Consider the following 26,208-nt stretch of genomic DNA (forward strand, 5'->3'; position numbering starts at 1 on the left):
CAAACATCTTTGCACATGTGGGTCCCTTTCCCTGAAGGAAAACATATTTGTGTTGCCTTTTATTGCTCTCTCTGGTTTGGGAGGGAGAAACAAGAGCAATCACAGAATTTGTATCTGTTTTCTTGTGGGAACGGGCTCTGAAGTTGTTTGGACAAAGACTGGACAAATAGGGTACTATTGGAAAAGTTGGAAAAAGTATTACTGCGGAGTCCAGTTTGACAGAAAATTCTCAGAGTCCCAGAGCAGATCTGAGGAGCTTGTTAAAGTTTTCTGACTTAAGGAAAGTGCTTTTCAGTGAAAGAATATAACACTCTTTCAGTGCCCTGCTGAGGGTGGTTATATAATAAAATAATCCCTCATTTCGTTAGTATCAGAGTAGCCGGAAAGTGGCTTTGCCCAACAGGGTCACTCCTATTGCTGTTTTCTGATGAGACTCAGGGCATCCAGACCTGCCACGCAGAATTGTGGGTTACCCATAGCATTTGTGTTTCCCTATTCACTTGCCTACCTGCTAGATTTCTCTAAGCGTAGCCTCTCCACCCACACTGGGACATAGCTTGGGAGTGTCTGACTCAGATTTAAGGGTCACGTCCTCCTCGTTCATGTTTTCTATCGAGAAAATGCTTTTAGGTTATGATTGTTCCTTGTTTTTGCCTTTTTAAGAGTTAGTAGGGGTTTCATTAAGGATTCATTTCGAGGTTAATGGGGCATACAGCAGGTTTGGTGTGGGCTGACCACCCTTGCAGACCCCCTGCAGCTGAGTGAGCAGGCCCAGAAAGAAAAGGGTTATGGGTAACGAGTCCATATGGATATGTCATGGCCGAAGGAGGACTAAACTGGATTAGGAAAAGGAACTAAACTGGGCTCTAGAGCCAGAAGGGATCTCGGGGGCATTTAGTCCAACCTCCTCATTTCCCGGGAGAGGAAAGCAAGAAGAGGAAGTGCCTTGACTAGGCTAATAAACGGCAAAAGCAGCATTTGAATCCACACCCTCGGACTACAGTCCCGAAGCACTTGGGCGCAGTTAAGTTCTTTGGCTCATGTTAACCTATTACTTGTGGAGAGAGGAGGGTGTGAACGGGGAGAGCTAAAGATACAAAAGAACGAAAAGCGCCGCCAAACTATAAGACGTCCCTCCCCTCCAGCTCGAGGCCCGGGGAGTTTGTGCGGTGGCCTCTAGCTTCGCCCTGTGAGGTCTCCTGCAGTGAGGAAGCGCTCAGGCGGGACTGCGCACGCGCCCCTCCTCACGCCGCAGTGTTCCCCGCCTTCCCGAGTTCTTGGCGTTCGCGAGGCATTGTGGGCATTGCAGTCCGCAGCCGTCGGGATCCAGAGCACAGCAGCGGCGTCGGCTCTAGAGACAACATGAAGAGGTGAGGGCTCCCGGGGCTGGGGCCTCGGGAGCGGGGCCCGGGGCCCCAGTTTCGTCCCCTCGCGGGCCGGGACTGACCATCAGGCTCCCGAGCCCTTCCCACACTGGACCCTTCGAGCTCATGGGAGAGGCGGCTTCCCAGGGAGCGGGGGTGGGGTGGCCGGGGATAGAGATGCGGGGACGTGGGGTGCAGCGCCAGTTCCCCCTCATCCGGTCCCGACGCGGCTTCCACGGGACGGCTACGGGGGCGGTGGACGTCTCGCCCCCTCCGTTCTATTTTCCTTTGTTCTGAAGGAATCTGAAAGCAGATATGGGGGAGGGGGAGAACTAGGAAGGTTCGAAGACCCCAATAGCCAGAGATGAGAAAGGGGGGTACCCCAGGGGCTGGGACAGAGGCTCCCCCTGCAGGCACTGCGGTGGACGCTGCCCGCCTCCCCTAAGGACCGTGGCTAGCTGCTCCCCGATGTCATTCAGCCGCATTGGATCCCCTAACACCCCCCCCCTCCCGGCACCCCACTGCCACCCCAGCCCTGGGCTGCCCATTTCCGGCTAAGTTGCATAATCGCGGCTCAGTTCGGCGAGGTGGCTATTTGGGCGAATTGCGATAGTTTCCAAATCCTTCTCTCGGGTCTGTTGGGGGAAGAAAGAGTGACTGTCAATGAGAAAAATGGCAGGGTGCTTGCTTAGTCCTTGAAATCGGAGGGTGAAGGGGGTAGGGAGGGGGGGGGTCTGGGGGAGGGAATGCTCCTTGCCATAACCATTTGCCGTGGCCCCTTAGACCACAACCCTCCTCCGCGCCTCTGCCTCGGCACACTCTCTGGCTGGCTGTCCGTCAGTTTGTCCTCCCGTCGCCCCCCGGGTTCGGATCGCTCGCTCCCTCTCCCTCCCCCCCCCCAAACCGCCAGCTCCCCAGAATGTACTGCGCTGCCAAGGGCACGAAAGTCGGCAGCCTCCCGATTGTCTGTCGATGTCTTCTCCTGTCGCTTTGCACCGATAGCTTTTGTTTTTACCTCGCCTACACTCCCTCCGCATTCCTCCTCCTCCTCCTCCTCCTCTTCCTCCTCCCCCTCCCTCTGAGCCATCCCTTATAACAAAGAATTTTTTAAAGAGGGAGGGGGACGAGGCAGAAGAGAAAAAAAGATTCAGCAAAACTGATCGATACATCGGAAAAAAATCCGACTCGCTATGTATGCTACGGTCCACACCTGTGGCCCCCTCCCCTTTCCCCCCTCTGCAGAGAAAGGGGGGAGGGGACGTGGATTCATTCTCTGGCTCCTTCTTGGGGCCAAGCTTGTTCTCTCTCATTTCGTAGCATTCATTTTCGATTGTTCTGTGAGAGATTCTTTCCAGAAATTGTTTTCCTGACTCTGCTGCCTTGATTCTGCATCAGCTCATCCAAGTCTTTCGTGCTTCTCGGTATTCATCATGTTTGCCGGGTTTTTTTTTTTTTTTTAATAGCCCGGTTATATTCCATTCCATTCGTGTATCACAATTTCTTGAGCCCTTCCTTCCCCCAGCCATGGGCACCCACTTTGTTCTTCGCTATCACAGACAGTGCTCGGTGTAAATACTTTGCTGTCTGTGGAGCCCTTCTTTTTGTCTGTGACCTCCTTGGAGAGAGATGTTTAGCAGGAGAGTCTTGGGGTCGAAGGGTAGGGACGTTTTACTTACTTGAATTACATAATTCCCCATTGCTTTTCTGAACGAGTATCCTAATTCGCAGTTCCAGCGAGAGTGCTCTCTGGTGCCTCTCTTGCCACAATCCTCTGACTTTTGACTATTCCAATCTTTTTGTGATTTCCTATTTGCTGTTTTTAATCCTCAGGATTATTTTGATTTGCATTTCTCTTTTTATTAATGATCTGGAGCAATCTTTCATCTAAGGGTGTTGATAGGAGGGGGATTTTTCCTTTGGGGGACTTTTTTCATATCCTTCTGATTCTAGCTGGCAGCAAGAATTTAAGTCCCCGCCTTGTGCCCATCACTGTGCTCATTGTCTGGCATCGAGAGACAAAAAACCGTTGGAGGCTGGCTTTTGTTCAGTATCACTAATTATTGGTAGGACTGACAACACGTCAACATAGTGCTTGTCTGTAGTAAGTAAATAAATGTTCTAGCAGACTGTTTACCATGTGCCCACAATAGTGCTGGGAGATTGCCTTCGAGGTACTTAATCTATGAGAGGGTCCCAGATTTAGAGCTACAAGGGACCTCTAAAACCATCTAGCCTAACCTCCTTATTTTCCAAAAGAGGAAACTGAGGCTCAGGGAAGGGAAGTGACTTGCCTAAGATCACACATAGAATCATAGCTAGAAAGGACCTCAGAAGAGGTGTGTTCTGGGTAGGGACAATCCAAGGAAGGGCTTGGCCAAATTATAAGGGGCAATAGGCCAGGTTATTGAAGGGTTCCGGAGTAGGGGGATGGGGTAAAGTTAAACTTTCAGAGCCAGAGCTGGAGCTTGGCCCACCACTCAGGGGCAAAGGGCACTAAGGGAGTGATGCCCAGGGAGACAGGAAATGATAGGAAGTTGTGGTCTTAGGGAATTCCTTGGTCCGTGATAGAAGTGGACCATTGTGGATGTTGGTGAGCTCTAGGGTGTGACCCTTTGTGTCCCTTTGTGTGGCTGAGGAGGACTGAAAAATGTTGGTCTTGAGAAATTACTATAATCAAGGCACCTAAAAAGAAATGAAGTTAATGTGTTCTGACTTGGCTACTTGTCTGACTTAATCATTTAAAGTTAAGTAAGATCTTTTAAAAATGAAATTGAAATATTGCATGAAAGTTTAAAAACATTCTTTTTTTTAAGACTCATTTAACATTTTTCAACTGTGAGCCCAAATCCCTGAAAAGCTTTAGTCATTTGCTTGCTGAGGGAAGATAATTTTTCCTGCTTTCCTACGACCCCAGTGGTAGAGGACTGCTGATGATTTTGTTTTGCTTGTTATGTTGGTTTTTGAAAAGGAAAATAACCATCCACATCCAAGTCCTTTATTTTTCCAAATTCTCTTCCAATCTTAATGTACCTGTAAAGGAGTTGTAATTAATGTACTCAGTTTAATACCATAATCTCGCCTGTGTTTTCGTTTTTCACTTAACCCTGTTGTGCCCATATATTTTTATGCATCACCGTGCTCTACAGCTTTGATATTTTTCCTAGTTGCAGTGAGTCCCTTCTTGTTCTCAGAGCAGAATTTTCTTGACCATTCCCTTAGTGTAGGGTTTTCAGGTTGTTTCCAGTTCTTCATTGGTATAGATAGCACAACTGTAAATATCTTTCCACCTTTTTTTTTTTTTTTTTTTTTTTTTTAGTTATTTTCTTTGGAGTCCATTCCCTTAAAGAGGAATTACTCAGTCAGGTGGTCTCTACAGTGTTCTAGCTCTGCTTACAGTTTGCCAGAATGTTCTTTAAAAAGACAACACCAGTTTTCCAGTGCCCCCCCAGCAATATTTGCTTCCATGTTTTATGCCTACCAGATTCCTGATAAATGCTTGTTGAATAATTGTATGGATTTTTATGAATTTTAATAAGCAATTAATGAAATTTCTTTCATTGTCAACAAACCTGGGCAGCTTTTCCATGTGATGAATTAATTCCTGGTTACTTTTCCTAAGCCTCCTTTAATCATTTATTTAATGAAGTTTGTGTCTTGACCACCCTGTACCAATGTATAATAACCTCTGGGTCAAAAGCTTTTATTGATTACATTTATTACGTAGACTTTTGAAGTGATAATAAAGGTGCCAGAAGTGGCAATATGAAATAGATTGGGGAGAGCATAATTGTAATTATGCTTCTAATTAGAATAATTAATAATAAAAATAATAGGATGGAGATTCAGTTCCTAACGTGGAGCAACCGTGACAAGCCACGCATCACAGGTAACAGAGATTTGCTATTTTCTTACACGCATGGCACACAGGCTCAAACAAATATGACTAGGCAAGGCAGAATCATAACTGAGTGAGCAATTTGCTTTTGGGAGGGACTTTTATAGCTCTGGGGAGACAGATGAGTGGGGGTGGGGACCTGATTTAGGGAGTGAGGGGAGGGATCAGGAAAGAGTTTGGTGGCTCAGAGGGAGTAACAAGGATGTGTATTGAGATGTGGAGACTAAGACCGTCTGGGAAAACTGAGTTCCCATCAAGGAACCGTCTCAAATATGCTAATCAAGACAGTCTGGGAAGTTCCCATCATGGTTAACAATAAGAACTAGATGGGCTGTTTTAGGCAGCCATGAGAATAAGCTGGTCCAGAGTTCTCACCAGTTTTTCCAATACCCTCGCCTGTTAAAAGGCTGCATTCAGCTTTTCCTGTGTAGAAAGTCTACAGTAGTGTTCATTCAATAGCCAGTTCATATCTATGGAGTATTCTTGTAAGTAGATATCCAAAGAGAATATCCATCATGCACCAGGTGGGGGGGAGGGGAGCGGCAGCTGTAGGGATGGGAAAGGAATAAGATGCAACTCTTAACAGGGAGTGGTGGTCACGACAGCAAACATTGCTGGGGGCACTGGAAAACTGGTGTCCTCTTCTTATTCTGGCAAACTGTAAGCAGAGCTACAACACTGTTCAGACCATCTGACTGAATAATTCCTCTTTAAGGGAATGTACAAATTAATAAAAATAGAAAATAGAGATTGTAAAGAACCCAGGCTCAGAAAGGGAGATTAAACAAACCATGAAGGAACAGCTGGGGAGGGGGGGGGGGAGGAGAAAGGGGGAAAAAATCCTGATCCAGACATAGAAATAAATTCTTTTTTTGTTTGTTTTTGCTGAAGCAATTGGGGTTAAGTGACTTGCCCAGGATCACACAGCTAAGAAGTGTCTGAGGTCTGATTTGAACCCAGGTCCTCCTGACTTCAGGGCTGGTGCTCTATCCACTGTGCCACCTAGCTGCCCCAATAAATTCTTCTTTAAATCACCAAAATTTCCACCAGTGCTTCTCCTCCTCAGCCCTTCCAGAGAGCCATGCCATCTAACAAATAGCATTTTTAAGAGAAAAAAAAACCAGCAAAAATGATCAGTACATCAAAAAAATCTGAAAGCATATACACTGTGATCACACCCATTTGAAGAGGTAAAATAAACACTAGGAGTGGTAAATATTAAGTAGTATTGGGAGAGCCTGTAGTTAGCAACAAAAGGGGTTTTAACAGTTAACAAGGAAAAAGACAAGTTCCCTATTGGAACTCCAAATTAACCAGAAGAAATCTCCATGAGGTGGGAGTATAACAATGAAAGACAGGCTAAATCCTAAAAGGGATTTAGCACTCTTAAAAGAGTTCCTTACAGGTAACAAGAATGAGCCATGCAGTGGGGGAAGAGAAAGACAGCACGAGGCAGGACCCTAAGGTGACTAACCCAAAAGGGATTCAGCAAAGAGGCCATGTATAGATTTATAGGGAAATGTAACCATTTAACCTCAGGGCGTTGACATGGTAACTTGGCTTTCTGATTAGATATTGTAAGACCTTCATTGGGATAGTACTGTAAGGCTGAGCTGATCCCCTTCCCTGCTTGCCTCAGAGTATTATAATCTTATCAGTATTTCAGGCTTTCTCTGCCAACTCCACCTAGTAACCAGATCACATGGACCCTCCCAAGGAGTGGGCTCAGGATGTCCTATGTCTTTGTTAGAGTCATATTTGTTCTTTGTGATTTTGCAGCATTTGTTTTTGTTCTCTGTGTGTGTGTGTGTTTCTTTCCATTTATATTGTTGTAATCATGTATATTGTTTTCTTGGCTCTGCTTACTTCATTCTACATCAGTCCGTGCAAATCTTTCCATGCTTTTCTGTATTCAGCATTTGGACTTATTCCATTACATCCATGTGCCACATTTTGTTTGGTGGGTGCACCTATGTTGTTTTTAATTTTTTGTTCTCACAAAAAGTGATACTATATACTATAATTCGATATATATGGGTATTTTCTTCTTATCCACGGCCTCCTGGGGGAATATACCTAGTAATAGAATCTCCAGGCCAAAAGGTATGGACATTTTAGCCACTCTGCATAATTCCAAATTACTTTCCAAAATGCCTGTACTGATTCAGGACTCCACTAGCAATGCAATCCTTATATCACAATCCCTTCCACACCAACTATCTCTTGTTATCTTTGCCAATTTCCTGGGTATGATGGAAAAACCTCAAAGTTGCTTTGATTTACATTTCTTTTATTAACCTTGATGATTTGGAGCAGTTTTTTTTATATAAACAGTTGTTGATAATCATATGATTGTGATTTGTTTACAGTTCTCTTAAGAACTGTTTATATCCTTAGATCACTTATCTATTATGAAACGGCTTTGGGTTTTATATATCTTCATATATTTAATATATGTATTTAATATATTTAATATCTTTCTATATTTTGGATACTAAAGCCTTATCAGAGAAATTTGATACCAAGATTTTTTTTTTCTCTGTTTGATGACTTCCTTTCTTATCTTGGTGCGTTAATTTTGTCCCTGCGGAAACTTTTCATTTATTCAAAGTTATCCATTTTATGTTGTAATCTCCTCTCTTCTGCCCGTAGACATGAAAGTAAATGGTTCGCTCTTCTAGTTTTTAATATTAAGATCAGGTAGCTATTTTGAATTTATTGTGGAATATAGCAAAAGCTATTGGTCTAAGCCTGATTTTCTGCCAGACTGCTTTCTGGTTTTCCCAAAAATTTTTAATAAATAGGGAGTTCTGTTCTGTGCAATTTGTGTTTTCTGATTTATTGAATGTTGTTTCAGTGTTTAATTCTCCCTTGCTAGTTTTTCCAGTTATCTATTTCTCTGTTTTTTAACCAAGAGCAGCCCTCCCTCAGACACTGGGTGTCTAGTAACAAGACATTTATCTGCTGCTGAGGATTCTGTAAAATGGGCATAAGAATAGTACCTTATTTACAGAGTTGTGAGGATTGAGGTATATAGGGTTGAGACAAATGAGGTGATAGGTGAAGCATTTTACCAAACTGAAGTTGCTATATAAATTTACAAGTAAATTCTATCAAATATTTAAAGAGCAACTGAAACCTATGTTACACACATTATCCTCAATAATTGAGAGGGGATAGACTAGCCAGATGGCCAGTTAGGGGGCCTTTGTAGTATGAATATATAGATAGCAAGTGGGCTATCAATGATAATCTAGCTGAAGACAGTGAGAAGGAGCACATATCCAAATAGCTATGTATACATGGCTCTTGGGAAAGGGATTAATCAGTAAAACAAAATGGCTCACTCCCTGCCCTCAAAGCATTTTCAGTCTTCTGCTGGAATATAATTTGTTCATAGGTAAATAAATTTAAGTTTCGTATAAAATAAATTCATAGTGATGGGAGAAGTGAGGTATCTGTTTCTTGAAGGAGGTGGCATCTGAGCTGAGCCTTGAAGGGAGCTAGAGAAGATGAAGTGGGAGGGCATTCCAGGTACGGGGACATGCAAGTGAGAGAGGAGAAGCACAATTAGATCATTTTGTCTAGAATGTAGAATTAGTGAGGGGGAATAATGTGAAATTAGTCTGGAAAGCTCTCTTGGCACCAAACTGAGGAGGTTTTAAAATTCCCAACAAAAGAGAAATTTGTTTTACCTACTAGACACAAAAGTGCTTAAGGCAGGGGTATAACACGGTCAGAGCTATGCTTTGGGAATACCTGTTTGACAAATGGGTGGGAGAAACTAGAGTCAGCAAGACCACATTGGAGGCTATGTAGATAGTTGGATTGAGAAGGAATGTTCCATACAAGGGACTGTGGCAGATGTTTTTGGTCATGCCTCAGTGATTCTGCCTTACCCTTCTTAAGAGTACCTTTATCTTCTAAGGATATATTGATTCTCCATCCTGCCTGCCATGTGATCATTTCATTACTCCTTGACGTTTTTCCTTGAACAACATACAGATTTGAGAGTCATTTGAATTTAGCAAACCTCTTTTTAAGCATCCTGGGTCCAAAGCCTTTTTTATCAAGGGGCTCATTGAGGGAGTGAGAATAGATGAGGTATTTGAGCAAGTAGTCCAGGGAGAAAGAAGTATGAAGAAGTGAGGAACCAATGAAAGAGAGAGAAGGGTAGTGTGACATGTGGGGAAACCAAGAGCTGGGGTGTGTGTGTGGAGGGGTGGGGGGACTCATCAGCAATGGAGAATGCTACACGGTTCAAGAAGAATAATAGACTGAGAAGAGATCTCCCTTAGGAAAGAACTGCTTTATAAGGAAAGTAATCTTCAGTACTTTTCCTTGTGTAGGCTTCCTACCTCCTGGCAGAGAGATGGGGTACTGGAAATACAGGATGCAGCCTACGTTTTCAGACATGACAATTCTCTGTTACAAGGGAGTTAATTTTTTGGGGGGGAGGGAATTATGGAGGGAGTAGAGGTGGGTAGTAATAGTAATACAAAAGAAGGAGAATTGAAAGAAAATGTCTGTGAAATATTTTAAAATACAATGAAAAAAACAAGTTCAGAAGGGAACACAAAGAGGACAGTGTTGGAACTACCATATTAAATTGACCATAATTTTTAAAAAATCCAAGCTATATAGAATAGAGACTCACAATTTCATCTACAAGCTTCTTTTTCTGATCTTGGTATATGGAAATGTTCGTGTTTGTTGGTGTTTGTCAAGTTGACAATTCAGAAAAAGAACACTTAAAAAGAATTTCCCATGTAGTAAACATGGGATGGTTTCTGAATACATTTGTAAATGTACCTAAACTGCTCTGCCATTTCTTCATACATTAGTTATCTTCTAAGCTTCATTTGACTCCAGCTACTGTACAGTAGATTGTACAACCTAAATGTAACATCAGAGCTTTATGCTTATGTACAACCCAAGTTGAAAAATTATAAATGTTCTTGGTAGACCCTCTGCTTTTTCTTCTCTATCTTACTTTTAATTTATCTCTTTGGTCCTCAAAATCCACATGGCTAAAATCAAATTCATCATCATCCTTACAAAGCCATGATCAGTTTTATCATCACTGATGCCTCTCTTTCCATTTCTGTCCCAAGTTCTGTTGATTCTCCTTCCCCTTTTGTTTCTCACATCCATCCCTTCATTCCTATATTCTCCTGCCTTAGTCTAGCCCTTCTCATCTCCTACCTGGGCTATTTCGAGATTATAATCCCCCTTGTACAAGTTCCCAAACTAATCTTCCTTCACTTTGGGCATCACTTGAATTGTGTCACTCTCCTTTTCACAAATCTTCTATGGCTTTCGGTGGTTGTGTGGAAAGAACGCTCAGAACTGGGTTTGTGACCCTGGCCCAGATACTTAGCCTATTTCAACCCCAGGTTTTCTCATCTGTAAAGTAAAGATTATAATAATATATTGTTATATATATTACATAATGTCATATGTATTATATAAATATTATATATATATTATATAATATAGTAATAACTCTCTTACTCTCTCATACTCTCTCACTTGTGTCTAAGAATCAGATCTTCTTAACTTGTCAACTTTTTATATGCCTTCTGATTCAGGCTTAACTTTCAAAAGAGCCTCCTGATATTGCTCTCTCTTAATTCCAGTTTCTTTACCATCCATTCCTTCTTTCACACAGTTGTCAAATGTGGTATTTCTAAAGCATAGATTTGACCTACACCATTCCCTTCTTTTAAGCTCTTTTGCTTCTGGGATAAAATACCAACTCCCCCTCAGGCCTTTACAATCCTTCTCAGTTTGGAACTGACCTCTCTTTCCAGACTGATTCTATGTTCTATATTCTGGAAAGTGGTTTCTAACACTTATCTTCTATCTCAGTGCCTCTTTTGCCCAGGCTATCCCTTGTTCCTGGAATATTCTTCCTCCTCACCTCTGTGTCTTGTAATCTGTACTTCCCAAGAGGCCTTTCCTGATAACAATGGTTAACAAATGTTCCTGTCCTTTCCCCTCAGTGCTTTGTGTATATTTAGTATTTACTTCTCTGTATACATGTTGTTTTCCCCTAGTAGAAGGTAAGCTCCTTGAGGTTAAATGACCTGTGATACCCTATAATGACTGAGTCATTTTTATCATTGTATTGCCCAGTACCAAGTAGACACCTAAAAATATAAATTGAATGAAAAAATGAGATAATCTTACAATATTATATAAATGTTAGCTATTGTTATTTCTGGATAAACTCAAAACTTAAAAAAAAAATTTCCTCCCTTAAAAAAAAGTAATAAAACTAAAACCATGTAACACAGTCAAGACAAACTTCAGCTCCTTTGGACTTGTGGCTGGCTATTCTCCTCATCTTTAATTTCTTAATTAAAAATTTTTCAGTTAATAAGCATTATTTTCTTTCCTTCCTGCCTTCCCCACTGGAAAAGAATTTTTCTTTCTGTCTCTTCCTTCTAGTTTTGTTGGTTAATATACAGAAATGCTGATGGATATGTGGGTTTACTTTATATCCAACACTTTTGCCAAAGTTATTGGTTTAGTTAATTTTTTAATTAACTTTCTAGGATTCTCTAAGGAAACTGTTCTACCATCTGTGGAAAGCAATCATTTTGTTTCCTGTCTGCCTACACTTAGTCCCTTAATTTCTTTTTTTTTTCTTTTTTGTCTTATTGCTATCGTTAGCATTTTTCTAGCACTATATCAAATAGTAGTGGTCAAAATGGACACTCTTGCTTTATCCCCGACCTTATTGATAACTCTTTGTTTTCTAGTGTTTCTAATACAAATGAGTAAAAGTTCAAACCTTTTAGTCTGACCTGTGATACCCTATAAAATCTTCCAAAAACCAAGCTCTCCAACTCCATCCAGACCAATCAGTTCATTCCAAACACTCCATGAAAATTGCTGCTTCTTTGCCTTTAATGATACTGTTCTCCCTCTATAGCATGCCTTGTCCTTGGTCACTGTCATATCAAAACTCCTCTCTTCTGGGAAGTTTTCACCGTTATCCTCAGCCCAAAACATTCCCTCCCTCTGATGTCATATGGCATGTACTTGTCCGTAACATACGCTGTCCTACGAGAGTCATCATTTTATGTGTAAATTTTGTGTCATCAACCTAGATTGTAAACTAACTCGGCAGCAGAGACAGGCAATTTGCTAACCCCACTATGCCACAGGGCTTGATAAAAGGTAGTGAGTCTACAGTTATACTGCCCTGAAGGTCCCCATCTCATCTCATAAAACGTTTAGGAAAGTGTCTAGGTCCAAACAAACTGTTGAAAATAAATTTAAAGTTGAAGAAGAGAACAATGCTCATATGCACTTTCTCATTTTCTCTCTGTATTATTTTGTCCTTTCCACTTCAGGATAAATAGCAACCTTTCCAGTGATGAACTTATTCTGGAGGACTTGGAAACAGAAGGAGAGAGGCAGCTGCGGAGCCTCCTTCACCATCAGCTTGATACTTCTGTTTCCGTTGAGGAGTAAGTGTTGATTTTGTAAACAAGATGGGAGAGCGGTACCAGAGAGCTCAGGTGATGTTGGACAGAGTCTAGCTTCATTAGCTCTGTGGGAGGTGGTGATTCCTGGGGCCTCAGCCTAGAAATAGGCTTTGAGATGGAGCTGAAGTAGTCTGTCCTGCCCACACCCTAATGCCTAGCTAGCACCTTGTTTCTTTCTATTTTAATAAGTCATAACCCTTGTTACTTGTTTACCAGGTGTGTATCCAAGAAACAATGCTTTGCCCCTGCTGCAGTGTACAAGCCCTTTGGGGAGGAGGCAGCTGGGGCCTTGACCTTGTCCCAGTTTCAAGCACTGCAGAAGAACGATCAGGAAATCGCATCTCTGAGGGACTTGGGGCTCAATGATAGAGAGATTATGCTGTGGAAGAACCGGACTTCCTCCGAGAAGGTCAGTAGGTTCTATTTTTCTAAATTTATTTTTATTTTGACCTCGACAAACTCTAAATACATAAAATGGGCATTTCTGTAGATGTAATAAAACAGGAAAAAGAGGATTATGCATGCAGCTGCCAAGGCCTGTTACATTAAGTTTACTTTTCTAAGATGCACATTTTTCTAAAGATTAAGGAGACAGAGAATTTTTCCATTTGACATTTAGAATCTTCACATTTTTGAGCCTTTAAGAGACACATCCTTAAGTCAGAATCTTCATGAGTTTCTAGGCCAGAGACATTGGTAACAAGGAAATAAAGAAATTCCATAATTAGCTTGGATGAAATCCCTTCCTTCCTTCTTTGGGCAGCTAGGTGAAGCAGAAAGAGCATCGGGCTTGAGGTTAGGAAGACTCCTCATCCTGAGTTGAAATTTGATCTCAGACTCTTACTAGTTGTGTGACTCTGGACAAGTCACTTCACCCTCTTTGCTCTTAGTTTCCTCATCTGTGAAATATGGCTAGGGACAACTAGGTGATTCAGTGGATAGAACCCTGGACTGGAGTCTGGAAAACCTGAATTTAAATCCAGCCTCGGACACTTCCTAGTTGTGTGACCCTGAGCAAGTCACTTCACCCTGTTTGCTTCAGATCTTTATCTCTAAAATGAGCTGAAGAAGGAAATGGCAAATCACTCCTCTGTCTCTGCCAAGAACACCCCAAATGGGGTCATGAAGAGTGAGCCGTGACTGAAATGACTGAACAACAAACAAAACTTCCGTCCACTATCTCTGCTTGACCACTTCTCTATCGCATCATGACTTGCTGCCTGTACCTTTTCACTGTCTGTAATCCCCTTTCTCTGGTTTTAGGGTACAGGGCTGGGAGCAGCCCCTGAAGCAACACAGGATCGTCTTCGAGACATTGAAGAGAAGATCTCGGAGCATCAGCGCATTCTGGCCTTGCCCCAGAGGTTTGCGGGGAGTAAACAGCTGAGCCGGCGAGAGATGGAGATAGAAAAGGCTTTGTTTCAGGGGAATGATCGCCATTCCTTCCTGAGGGCTCTCTATTACCAAGGTGTGTAGTCCCCATTGATTTTAATATGACCTTCTGCTGAAAAAATGAGCAGAGTGCAGATCAGGGTGTCAGCAGGGAAGGAGCGAGAGATGCCCTTTGTGAACAAACTGCTTTGGGTTTCTGTAGACAGCTCTCGTATTTCATTTTTGGTTTATTTGTTTTTTGGAGACAATCAGAATTAAGTGACCTGCCCAAAGTCACACAGCTAGTTGTATTTTGTACCATTATAAAATTAATCTTAATTGGGTTTACTTGCAGAACATGAAAACTGTACCTGCCAGTTTGCATCTGGCATCAGAGGTGGGAACTGGGTTTCCAGCTATCACCTTTAACACACAGATGACTCTTAAATCACCATCCCCTGGCCCAGTGTCCCTGTAACACTTTCCTGTTCTCATCATGGCCATCAACAAACTTTATTCAGTGTCTGCCACGTGGAAGGCTCTGTGGGAGCTCTGTGGACACAGGTGATAAAGCGTGGCCTTGCCTTGGAGGTTCATAGAGTCTGCTGGGGGCATGAGACCGTACATCTGTACACATACTCACACATACAAACACATATCTCAATACACGGTGGCCTGGTAAATGAATTGGACAGAGAATTAAGGCCCTGGGAGTTGAGAGAAATGACCCTCAAGGATGAGGTGATTGGGGAAGGATTCACAGAAGGGAGAGCCCTTAAAGGAAAAGTGGGCAGCTAAGTGGCGCTGCAGCAGTAGAGTCCTGGGCCTGGAGTCAACAAGCCTCATTGTCTTGAGTTCGAATCCATCCCCAAACACTTCCTAGCTTTGTGACCCTGGGGCAGGTCACTTCATCCTGTTTGCCTCAGTTTCTTTATCTGTAAAAGGAACTGGAGAAGGAAATGGCAAATCACTCCAGTATCTCTGGCAAGAAAATCCCTAATGGGGTCACAAAGAGTCAGCCACTACTGAAAAACAATAAAGGAAAAGTAGTAGTTGGGAAGTTGCTGGAAAGTGACAGGATGGCACTTCCAAGGACGGACGATACTGGAAGCAAAGGCCAGAGGAACTTTGACCCGATGAATAGGCTACTTGGGCTGGAACAGGATTTACATCAACCAGAGGTTCTTAACCCTTTGTATATGTCATAGGCCAGCCTAGTAATCCCTTCTCTGAATAACATTTTTAAATTCATAAAATAAAAGGCACGGGATTGTAAAGGAACCCAATTTTAGTGAGATAGTTTTGAAAAATCCAAGTTCATGTACCCTAGAGTAATACTCCTGGCAGAGGAATAAAGGAGCTAAAGTTAGAAAGATAGGTAGGGGCCAATTGTGAAGGCATTTGAATGCCACGTTAAAGAGATTGAATTTTAGATTTTATTTTATTGGTCTTGGAGGAGCCATTGAAGGGTTGTGTATAAGTTGAGAGGATTATGAAGGGAAGATCCAAGGACTATTTTGAAGGCAGAATTAACAGGATGGGAGGCTTGTCACCCTTAGGTGTACAATGCCAGATTTCAAGAGACCATTGAGCAGTGAAAAGAGTAATAGGCCCGGAACCTAACTAGTTACTGAAGAGGGGCTACCTCAAAGTGTGTGGAGACAGAGGGGAAAGGTCAGGATCATATTGAACAGACGAGATATTTTGAGGCAGTTAGGCAAGAAAACTATTTTCTGACATTTGTGTTGGGACAGAACGTGGAACTAAGGTGCCCTGATTCCTGATTAAGCAAAATCTGAGAGTTGGAAGGGATGGTCCAGATCTGCGCTTCGTAACCTGGGGTTTAAATTCCCAACATGTTTGTGGATTGATTGAGGGAAGGGCAGTCTGTGAACTTGGGAACAAATTACATCTTTCTTTTCTCTAATGTCTAACTAATGTTACTAAATTACCCTGAAATTTTACATCGCATAAACATAGGAGTTGATAAGCCTCGCCAGACTACCAAGAGGGGAAGGAAAGGGAATAAGTAGTTTTAAGTGCCTACTATGTGCCAGACACTCTGCCCTTTCCAGATAATATCGCAGGACACAAAAGAGTTTAAGAATCCCTGGTCTAAGCCATTCTGTAGCTAAACAAAAATCCCTTTGTTTGAAGAGCTCATTGAGAAAGTACCCATTACCTCCTGAGGCAGCCCATTCCACTCTGGGATAGATCAAAGGCAGTTTTTTTCTCGTCAAGCCTCAGGTTGCTTGTGATAGCTTGACAGACAAGCCAGGCAGTGCCCTGTGCTGAATTCAGAGACGTAAGAAGTGACTGCACGGCAAGAAGAAATGATACAAGGCTTATTGCAATGAGGCAGGTGGCAACCCAGTGCTCCTTCAGCAGCGAGAGTGCCCTGGAGCAGAGTTGGATAGCTGAGGTTCACCCTCGACTTCAGATTAGTGATTTCCTGGTGCCCTGGAGGGTCACCAATAAAGAGCTGGGAATTCAAGGCCTCTGTTCCTTGAGCAACTTAAAGGAATCTTCTCTCTTCCCACTGTGGGCAGGAACGAGCCAAGAGGGGAACGGAGTGGGGGGTCACTTAGAGCAAAGGGGCAAGCCACAGCTGGCTAGGAGGGGAAAGAGAGTGGGGAAAAAGGTTAGACAGGAGAGAGAAGCAGTGCTTCATGCTCAAATTCAAGGTTATTTGAAGGGTGTTTCATTGGGTCTTCATCACAATCCTGCAAGGTAAGTACTGCAGAGTAAACTGAGGCTCAGGGAGACCAAACTAGCTTTGTCACAGGAAGCAGAGTTGGAAGAGACCTTAGAGATAGTCTTATTCCAAACCCCACCTTTTACAGAGGAGGAAACTGAGGCTCTGAGATGGTAGATACCTTTGTCATGGCCACTCATCAGTAAGCAGCAAAGGTGAGCAGATACTTCTGCCTCCCGAGGCCTGTATTCTCTGCTTTGTGCTGCTGCTACACACAGCATCCAGGGCTGCAGAGAGAGCCAGGAAAAAAGGACTCTGATGAGACCCTGGGGTATGGATTTGGGGATTGTGGGCTTTCTGCTGAGTGGTGGGGTCAGAAGCCAGATTGTGAGGGATTGAGAAATGAGTGTGAGGAAGTAAAGGGGGAGACAGTTTTTTGAAAGAGAGGACAATAACTTGAAGGATTGGCAGGATCAGATGAAGTTGTTTTATAGCTTCCATGGTTTTTGCTTACACGAAAAGAGCCAACAAGTAGGGAGACATTACAGTTAAGGAAGAAGGGGAATGAATGATGAGCCAGATTTCTGGAGAGGAGAAGAGGGGATGTGCTTGAGGGCACAGTGAAAATGGTTGACTTTGGCAAGGAGAAAGGCCTCTTCTTCTCTTGAGAGGATACGTGAAGATACAGAGCAGGGTTTTGAAGTATTGAGGGAGTTTACAATTTCTCAGTAAAATTAGAGGTCTGGACATTTGCTGAGAGTGAGGGAGTTGAGGGGAAGGTACTGGGGTCAAAGGAAGGATAGCTCCTCAAGGGAATGGGATAGAGCAGGGGTCCTCAAACTTTTTAAATAGGGGGCCAGTTCACTGTCCTTCAGACTGTTGGAGGGCCAGACTACAGTAAAAACAAAACCTTTGTTTTGTGGCCCTTTAAATAAAGAAACTTCATAGCCCTGGGGGAGGGGGATAATTGACCTCAGCTGCTGCATCTGGCCCACGGGCCGTAATTTGAGGACTCCTGCTCTAGATCATGGGAATCTTTGAGAAGGATGTTGAATTTGAAAGTCAATGAGTAGCCATGAGCAAAGGTATTTACTATTCTGGAGCCTCAGTTCTCTCTGTAAAAAGTAGGCTTTGAACTATCTCTAAGGTCTCTTTCAACTCTGTATCCTGTGACAAAGCTAGTTTGGTCTCTCTGAGCCTCAGTTCACTCTGCAGTACTTATCCTGTAGGGTTGTTATGGAGACCCAATGAAACAACCTTCAAATAACCTTGAATTTGAAGGGGGCTTGTCCCTTCTGTGGCTTGTCCCCTTGCTCTGAGTGATCCCCTTCCCCTCTCCCTCTCCGCACTCCCTTCTTGGCTCCTTCTTGCCCCAAGTGGGCAGGGAAATGGTGCCTTTGAATTGCTCATAGAACAAGGGTCTTGCATTTCTGGCTCTTTATTGATATGGCCACCAGGAATCACAAATCTGAGATCGAGAGTAAAAGAAGAGGCAAAGGACAGTTCCTGCCCTCAAAGAGCTTATAATCTGATGGGGAGACAACACACAAGCAACTATATGCAAAAGAAGCTCTATACAAGACAAACAGGAGATAGTTAGTAAAAAGGAGGAAGACATTGGAATGGAAAGGACTTGGAGAAAGCTCCCTGTAGAGGGTAGGATTTGAGTTGAGAATTAAAGCTAGGGAGGTTACTAGTCACATCAGAGGAGGGAGAACATTCCCGACTTTAGGGATAGCCAGAGAAAATGCCCGGGACAGAGAGTAGTGTCATGTTGTTGGACAGCCAGGTGAGCTGTAGGCCTTTGCCTGAAGTCCCAATCTTAATACTTCCAGGTGTGACACCTGAAATCCCAGGTGGCACAGTTCTAGCCCAGTAAGCTGCCAGTCTTTATTTCCTTTTTACCTTCCAGCTCTTTGACAAAACAAAAAAATATTTTAAAGCTATCTTTTTTTATTGAACTGAGAGAGAAAAGTTGGGTTCAGATTTTGGCTTTGCTCACTCCTTAGACAAGTAATTTAACATCTCTGAGCCTTAGTTTCTGATGAAATGTTTATGTTTTCAAACCCATAAGATTATTGTGGAAATCAAGTGAGATAATATAAATAAAGTGCTTTGTGTCCCCAAAGTACTATATGAATGTAAATCATCGTTGAGAAAATAATCACTTTTCCTTTAAATATTTCTTCAATACTTGAATGACTCCATGACCTAATTAAGGTAGGTACTTCTTCCTCTGGTCTAGATTGCAGCTCATCTACACTTTCTCATCTCAAGCAACTCCCATCCATGTCCTCCTGACATAGAGTAGATATTCGTGTTGCCAGTGGGCTACCCATCTGTCAGACCAAGCTTTTGCTCCATGCCAGCCCACCGCCTTTTGGGTCATCCATTCATCTCTTTACTTAGATCTTTTACGCTACTCCCCAATACAGTTCATTGTTCATAATATTCCTTTAAAGCATGTGCTTTGCAAATGTTTTAAATTGGAATTGAATGAAATTTTCTTTAAACATTTTTAATGTTGACTGCATTGCTAATGCTAATTGCTACTATTACCTTGGGGCCAACATTTTTTCTTGAAGAACCTACTTCCAATTATATAACCCTAAATAAATGGAAAAGTAGAATTTGTATACACATTGACCTAAATCTATTCTAGCCAAATCATCTATACAGTGAATCTATACATAGGGATTATCAAGTGAGAAGATATGGAAAAAGTGTTTTGCCAACTTTAAAGCATTATATAGCTATTAGTTGTTATTATTACACGTGTTTATTCATGCACATATGTGGGGAGGCGGAGGAAGAAGTGTCTCAAAAGTCAGGGTAGTGGTAGATTTTTAAGCTTACAATTGCACTAAGCCTTTTGGGACACCCTGTAAATATCCTTAATTTCCCATTCATTTCCATTTTGAAAAGGATAGTGGGATGGCACGTGCCATTTAGAAGTGAAAGTCAGTGGGCAAAGGACGGTGTTCTGCCAGATCCAAGAGACTGCCATATGGAAAGCAGTCCATTGCTCGGCCACCTGGCTCCACTGCCTGGGACGGGAGATCTCCTCCTTTGGGAGTTAAGTCAGGAAATAGCCTCATTGCCTGAAATTTTCTCAAAGTTTGATTCGTTAGGCCCTTTTAGGCTGATTTTATCTTCGGTTCCCTAACCTGAAATCTTACCATATGGAAAGACGCATAAATAATTTTGCTTTCAATCGAACACATCTGTTTTGTATAGCAGAGCGACTGATATAACCAAATATGTTTTCAAAACGATACACATAACAAGCAAAGATCTGGATATAATCAAATACATTTTGAAAATGGCGCACAGAACAATTTTCCTGATTGTCTCCTAGTGCCAGTTATGACAGGCTTTAAAGAGCTGCCCCTCAGCAGAGTATCTCCCGAGTCTCAGGGCCTGGGCTCATTGGTTGATTTTTGTCGTGAGCTATAATGGATTTTGAATAACTTTTCTTCCTCTTTGCCTTGATTCAGGTGAATCCCATAAGAGGCTAGAGGCTGAGAAGGACCCCATTAACAATCTGGAGACTGTTTACCAAGAGATGATGGCCAAACCACATCCCGAAGAGGCTCAGCTTATGAGAGGTGAACCCTTTGCTTCCCCCTCATTGGACCCAGATGCATTAGTGGACACTAGTGTCACAGCTAAGAACCTGTCAGTACCTAAGGATCAGGGAAACCAGGCAGCACAGGCTGAGGGGCCTAGCCTCCATGTGGTGAAAGCTATTGAATGTGAGTCTCAGCATTGTCTTACTGGGCCCAAGAAGGTGACAGAACTAGTGGAGTTTGTCCCAGAAGATGAGATCAAGAGAAATCGCCTGTCAGAGGAGGACATCCGAAAAATCCCTATGTTTGCTTCATACAATCCTGGAGAGCCGAACAAGGTATAGGCCAAAGCAAGCTTCGCACACGTAGGCTGCGTTCCTTTTTTGTCCACGGAAGGGACTGTAGTTAGGCCTTGTAATGAGACAGAAGTCATGACATCATAGCAACTGGGTTGGCCTTCAGCTTGAGGAGCCACACCCTCATCTGTCAGGGAGAGGGCTCCAAGAGATCATGTAGCCTATGGTCCTGGATGTATTCTCCTCTTGAACATCCCCAGGAATAGCTTTGCAGACCGGCTGGCTGCCTTAGGCTCTGCTGATCATCCTTTCTTGATCCTCCCTTGGCCACCCTTGGCATTGTAAGCATGACCCTCTTGATGAGAATCACTGTCTTATTTTGGGTTAGAAGTCCCGAGTTTAGGAAATAATCACATCCGGTCCCCTGGGACAAGATAGGCAGCCAGCTTTAAAGTGCTAGGGAAATGTGAGTTACTTTTACGAGAAACAATCCCATCTAGTGGACGTAGTAAACAGTAGAGCCCCCTCCTACTCGGGTGCTTGGCTGCTGGCTGGAGCAGCCCCATGGCCTTGTCTCTTCAGCATGGCCTTAATTAGCCAAGTTTCCAGAGGATAGGGAAGAATTTCTTCTCAGGGCAGCTTTGTTGTTATCCAAGGTAACTGGCAATTTAGGTTATAGTGCCTAATAATGAGCTTATCAGCCAGTCAACCAGCAAGCATTTATTAGAGCCATCCATGTTCCCAGCACCTTCCCAGGTGCTGGGGATGCAGAGACAAAAGTAAAATGTCTCCTGTCCCCAAGGAGTTCACCTTCTATTGGAAGAGACAACATATGTACACATAGGAGTAGATACAAAATAAACACAAGGTAACTGTGGGGATGGGAGGCATTAGTGCCCAGTGGGGGAGGGGGGGTCGGGAGGAAGGAAGGGGAAATCAGGGAAGATCTCCTGCAGGAGGTGCTATATGAATTGTGCCTTTAAGGACAAAAGATTCTGAGAAGTCAAGTTGAAGATATTATTACTAATCCATATTTCTATTGGGCTTTAAGATACAAAACATCAAAGGCTTTCTTCACGCTGACCCTATGAGGTATAGGTAATACAAGTGTTACCATTTTACAGATGAGAAAACTGAGGCTCACAGAATCTTGGAGTCGGAAGACTCCTTAGATATGCCAGCCTGTACCTGAAAAGGAACGGCTTTATCATGTTCCATAGGCCATGCCTAATTAAAGACATCCAGCGAAAGGGAGGAGGATTTCCCAGTTTCATAAAAGACAGTTCCATCTACCTAAGTCTTATTACTTAGAAATTGTTCTTATTGTTGGATCTCAGAAGTTGGCAACTTCTACCCATTGTTTCTCATTCTGTCCTCTGGGGCCAAGCAGAGCAAGGCTAATCTGTTTTCCATAGGACAGCTCTTCAGATACTCAGAGCCAGTCATGGTCCTGCTAATTCATCTGTTCTCCAGGATAAACATCCCCATCCAAATGACAGGGATTCAAGGCCCTTGACTGGCCCCATTGCTCTCCTCTGGATGCATTCCAGCTTATTGGTTGGTGTCCTTCCTAAAATCGGTGCCCTCCAGATCTGGTCTGGGACAGAGCTGGGTACTCTAGGACTACTGCCCCTTATTCCTGGCAACCATATGTGTCTGTGTGCAGCTTGTCTACCACATCACATGATTATCTCCTGTTGAGCTTGTAGGCCGTTAAAAACCCTAGATCTTTTTGAGACCTGCTTTCTAACCAGGTCTCCCCCATTTAATGCTTGTGAAGTTGATCTTTTGAAGCCGTGGAAGTTTAATACTTTTCATTTATCCCTCTTAAATCTCTTCTTCTACTTGGCTCCATGTTTTGTTCTAGTTTTCCAGACCTTGCTGGATGCTGAGTTTCCTTTAGCATTTGCTAGCCCCTCCAGCTGGCAATCCTTCGGTATCATAGAAGGAGCATTGGAGATGAGGGGTGTTAACGCAACATCTTTTTGAGGACTTCGTTTCTAAAAGATTTTTGCTGTTACTTCTTGCTTATGACTTGAAGGTTTTGTTTGGGACAGATCAGAGAAGTAAATCTCGATGTGGACCTTTCCTGGAGCATAAGAACATTGGTCCAACTTTATTCACTTCTTTTTCCTAAAAAAGAAAAAGAAAATAACCCAGGAGAATTACTTTCACTTAACGATGCTTCATGTTGAGTACTTAAAAGCTCAGATCCTTTCCTTTACCTTTAGAAATGACTTCAATTAAGTCACAGGATGACATTCTTCCTTTAAGAGCTGACCACACTTAAGTCATTTCAGACAAGTGAGTTCTGGTTTTAGCAAGGAATTAGCTGGCTTAGTGGCTAGAGCACTGACCTTGGAGTCAACAAGTGCCTCGGACACGTAGTAGCTCTAGGGCTAGTCACTTAACCTCTCAGTTTCCTCATCTATAAAACGGGGATAGCAAGAACACCTACCTCACAGGGTTGTTGTGAGGATCAAACGAGGTAACGAACGTGAAGCACTTAGTAGTTGTTCTCGTTGTTCCTGGAGCTGTACAAATTGAGTGAGTGCGACCTGCCAACAGTCTGGAGCAATACTCACTTGCAGGCAGGTCTCAGCTACGAATTCTTTGTTCTGCAGCATGTTACATTTTTTGTTTATGTGGAAAATGGAGAATCACCATCATCTGGTTGAGAATCCTTCATTATACTGGAAATCTATTTTTCAGTTACCCCCAAGACTTCAGTTCATTTCAGCCAATGTTGTTGATTTACCTCTTGTGCTCAGAGCATTCTACTAAATTCTAGGAGTGCAAAGCAAAAAAAAGGATAATCGTTTGACCTCAAGGAGCTTGCTTTCTCCTTAGGGAGATTAGGAAGTGGCTGCTTAACAGTACGCATGAGGTCTGGGTGGGGAGTAGCTAGGCTCACCTTCTATGTAAGATGGCACCTACAGTGAACCTTGAAAGGGATGGAAGGATTTTTAAGAGGCAGAGAGGAAGAGGTCGTGTATTCCATTGTAACCCTATGCAGAGGCATGACTTAGACTCAATTCAACGAGCCTTTCTCAATCGCCTCCATTGTGTCGGGCTCCATGCCAGACACTGGGAATACAATGACAAAAATGAAACACTCGGTTTATTGGGTGAAAGCAATATATACTCGATAAGTAAATTCAAAATAGAGTGATTTGGGGGAGGTGGGGGAGAGCATTACAAGCAAAGGTCCTGGGAAAAGTTTCATGCAAAAGGTAGCACTTGGGCCGAGTTCCCAGTGCAAAGGAAGAGAGTGTTCCCAACATGAGGGACTCTTGCCTGTGGAAGGGCATGGAGGTGGAACATGGTAGCAGGAAAAATGGAGAATCAGTGTAGGAATATGGGTCAGAGCCAGCTTGTTAAAGGCATTCTAAATGCTCCAATAAAGAGCTTGTATTTTATCCTCCAGAGGATAAAAGGAAGAAGCCACTGAAGCTCCTTGGTGAGGGGAATGGCATGCTCAGGCCTGTACTTTAGGAACACAGTGGTGGAGTAGCATCTTACACAGTTTGGTTTCCAAGGCAGTGTCTAGATAGCAAAAAAAACTGGCAAGAAGAATGTTTTAAAGTCCATTAAGTCATTCAAAAAGTCCAGCAGAGTGTCTTTAAATCCTTGGAGCTGTGTAAGGGGCTAGATCTCTTTTTTTTTTAAGAAACAATCGATATCGGCGTATGGTTCCCCTGAAAAGGTGAAGACACAGGTTGGAATTTTCCCTGCACCAACTAATCTGGTAATGAGGAGTAGAGCATAACCACAACTTTTACTCAAATAGAAGAAGAAAAAACCCAGGTAAAGCCTTAGCTGGTAGGAAAAGTAAGGATTAGGGAATAATACTCTTCAAAATACTTTGGGTGTTGTAAGTGCGATTCTATTAAATGACCCCAATTCTGGGTCTCCTTCCAACAGCAAGAGAGGCCACATCGAAGCTAAGGGAAGCACAGCAGGGGCCCCTCAGGAAGGCTGACGGGGGCTGTTGCCTTCATCTTTAGTAAGCCTAAAGTGCTGGTAATGAATGAAGAGCCTGTGGGGCTAATGAGGAGATTCTGGAGTTGTTCTCATGCTCTAAGAACCCCACAGCAACTGAAGCCAAGTAGAGGAAGAGCACATTCATGTCTTTCATCTCATGCTCACTGTTGGGGGCGGCAGGGAGGGGAGGAAATAGACTCACTGAATGCAATGGGGAAAGGAATTGCTTGTGTTTTTTAATTGATTTTTTTTCCTTTTGATTTTGCCAGAGTTAGGTGCGCATACGATGGGACTCCATTGTATCACTTTGGCAGCTGTGTGGAGCTTGGATTGGAGAGGGGAGAGACTGGAGACAGGGAGACCATTTAGAAGGAAGGCCAATGTAATAGTTCATCGAGGGCCTAGACAATGGGGGTGACTAGGAGAGTAGGGAATAAAAGGATGGACATTAGAGATGTGGAGGTAAAATCAAGACATGACAGATGGTGGAATTTGAAAGACGGAGAGAAAAAACTTCTTAAGCATGACCTCCAAGGGTGCAAGCCTGGGGGACTGAACTCATAGTGATACCCTAGCTAAGAATGGGGGACAGAGGGAAGAGAGTGGATTTAGAGAAGAAAAATAATGAAATTTATTTGGGGCGTGTTAAGTTTGATCTGTCTTTGGAAATGTCAGGCATAAGTCTAGAGCTCAGAAGACAGATGTATAGGCTGGACATTGTATTCTCCCAGCCCCTCCATTAGACCGTGAGCTTCCTTCAGGGCAGATCTTTGCCATTTTGTAATCCCCATAGCTTACTTAGCACAGTGGCTGACACATAGTAAGTGTTTAATAAATGCATACTGTCTTGGCTTGGGAGTCATCTGGCTAGAGGTGATAATTAAACACCATGAGAGCTGTATATGGTCACCAAGAGAAAAGAGAAGAAAGAATAGGCCCAGAGCCTGGGATGTCCCTAGGATTAGGGATTGGGAGTTACATGAAGATCCTGCAAAGGAGAGGCTGAAAGATGTTAATCAGATGGGAGGAGAAATAAAAGAGAGCAGAGCCATGAAAACTGAGTGGGGATGGCAGGTCGCTTTGGAAGGAGTGAGGCGGGTTTAGCAGAAATGTAATATAAACCTGTAATTTTGTTGGGAGAGCTTTAAAATGGAAGCTTCTATTTTATCCTAGAGGTAATAATAATGAGCAATCAAGGATATTAGAATAGGAGATTGGGATGGTCAGGCCCGTGACTTAGAAATAGAAATCTCTAGCTGGTGTGGAAAATATCGCAGAGAGGGGAGAAACCGGAGGCAGAGACACCACCAAGTGTCTCCAGGTGAGAACAATAAGGGCATACACCAGAGTAGTGACTGTGAGTGAGGAGAAGAAAGAAGACATGAGAGATGTTGTAAAGGAAGAATCAGCGAGACTTGGCAACTGATCAAGATCCAAGGTGGTGAGCCTGGACACCCGCAACTAAAATGAGGGAAACTGGAGGAGGAATGGGTTTAGGGGAGACACCCGGATTCCATTTTGAACGTGTTAAGCTT

General features: G+C 43.1%; 1 protein-coding gene across 1 annotated transcript in view; it reads left to right on the forward strand.

The window, feature by feature from the left end:
* The first annotated feature begins 1,092 nt into the window (after window positions 1-1,092).
* Window positions 1,093-26,208, forward strand: part of RBM41 (RNA binding motif protein 41) — a 35,079-nt gene continuing 9,963 nt past the window's right edge. The window contains exons 1-5 of the mRNA XM_012553194.3: window positions 1,093-1,370; window positions 12,624-12,740; window positions 12,975-13,167; window positions 14,022-14,226; window positions 20,322-20,731. Of these exons, the coding sequence (XP_012408648.1) occupies window positions 1,363-1,370; window positions 12,624-12,740; window positions 12,975-13,167; window positions 14,022-14,226; window positions 20,322-20,731 (933 nt within the window). The 5' untranslated portion in view covers window positions 1,093-1,362. The remainder of the gene's footprint in view (window positions 1,371-12,623; window positions 12,741-12,974; window positions 13,168-14,021; window positions 14,227-20,321; window positions 20,732-26,208) is intronic.

This window comes from Sarcophilus harrisii, chromosome X (genome assembly GCF_902635505.1).
Source record: "Sarcophilus harrisii chromosome X, mSarHar1.11, whole genome shotgun sequence".
In the NCBI taxonomy this organism is placed as follows: domain Eukaryota; kingdom Metazoa; phylum Chordata; class Mammalia; order Dasyuromorphia; family Dasyuridae; genus Sarcophilus; species Sarcophilus harrisii.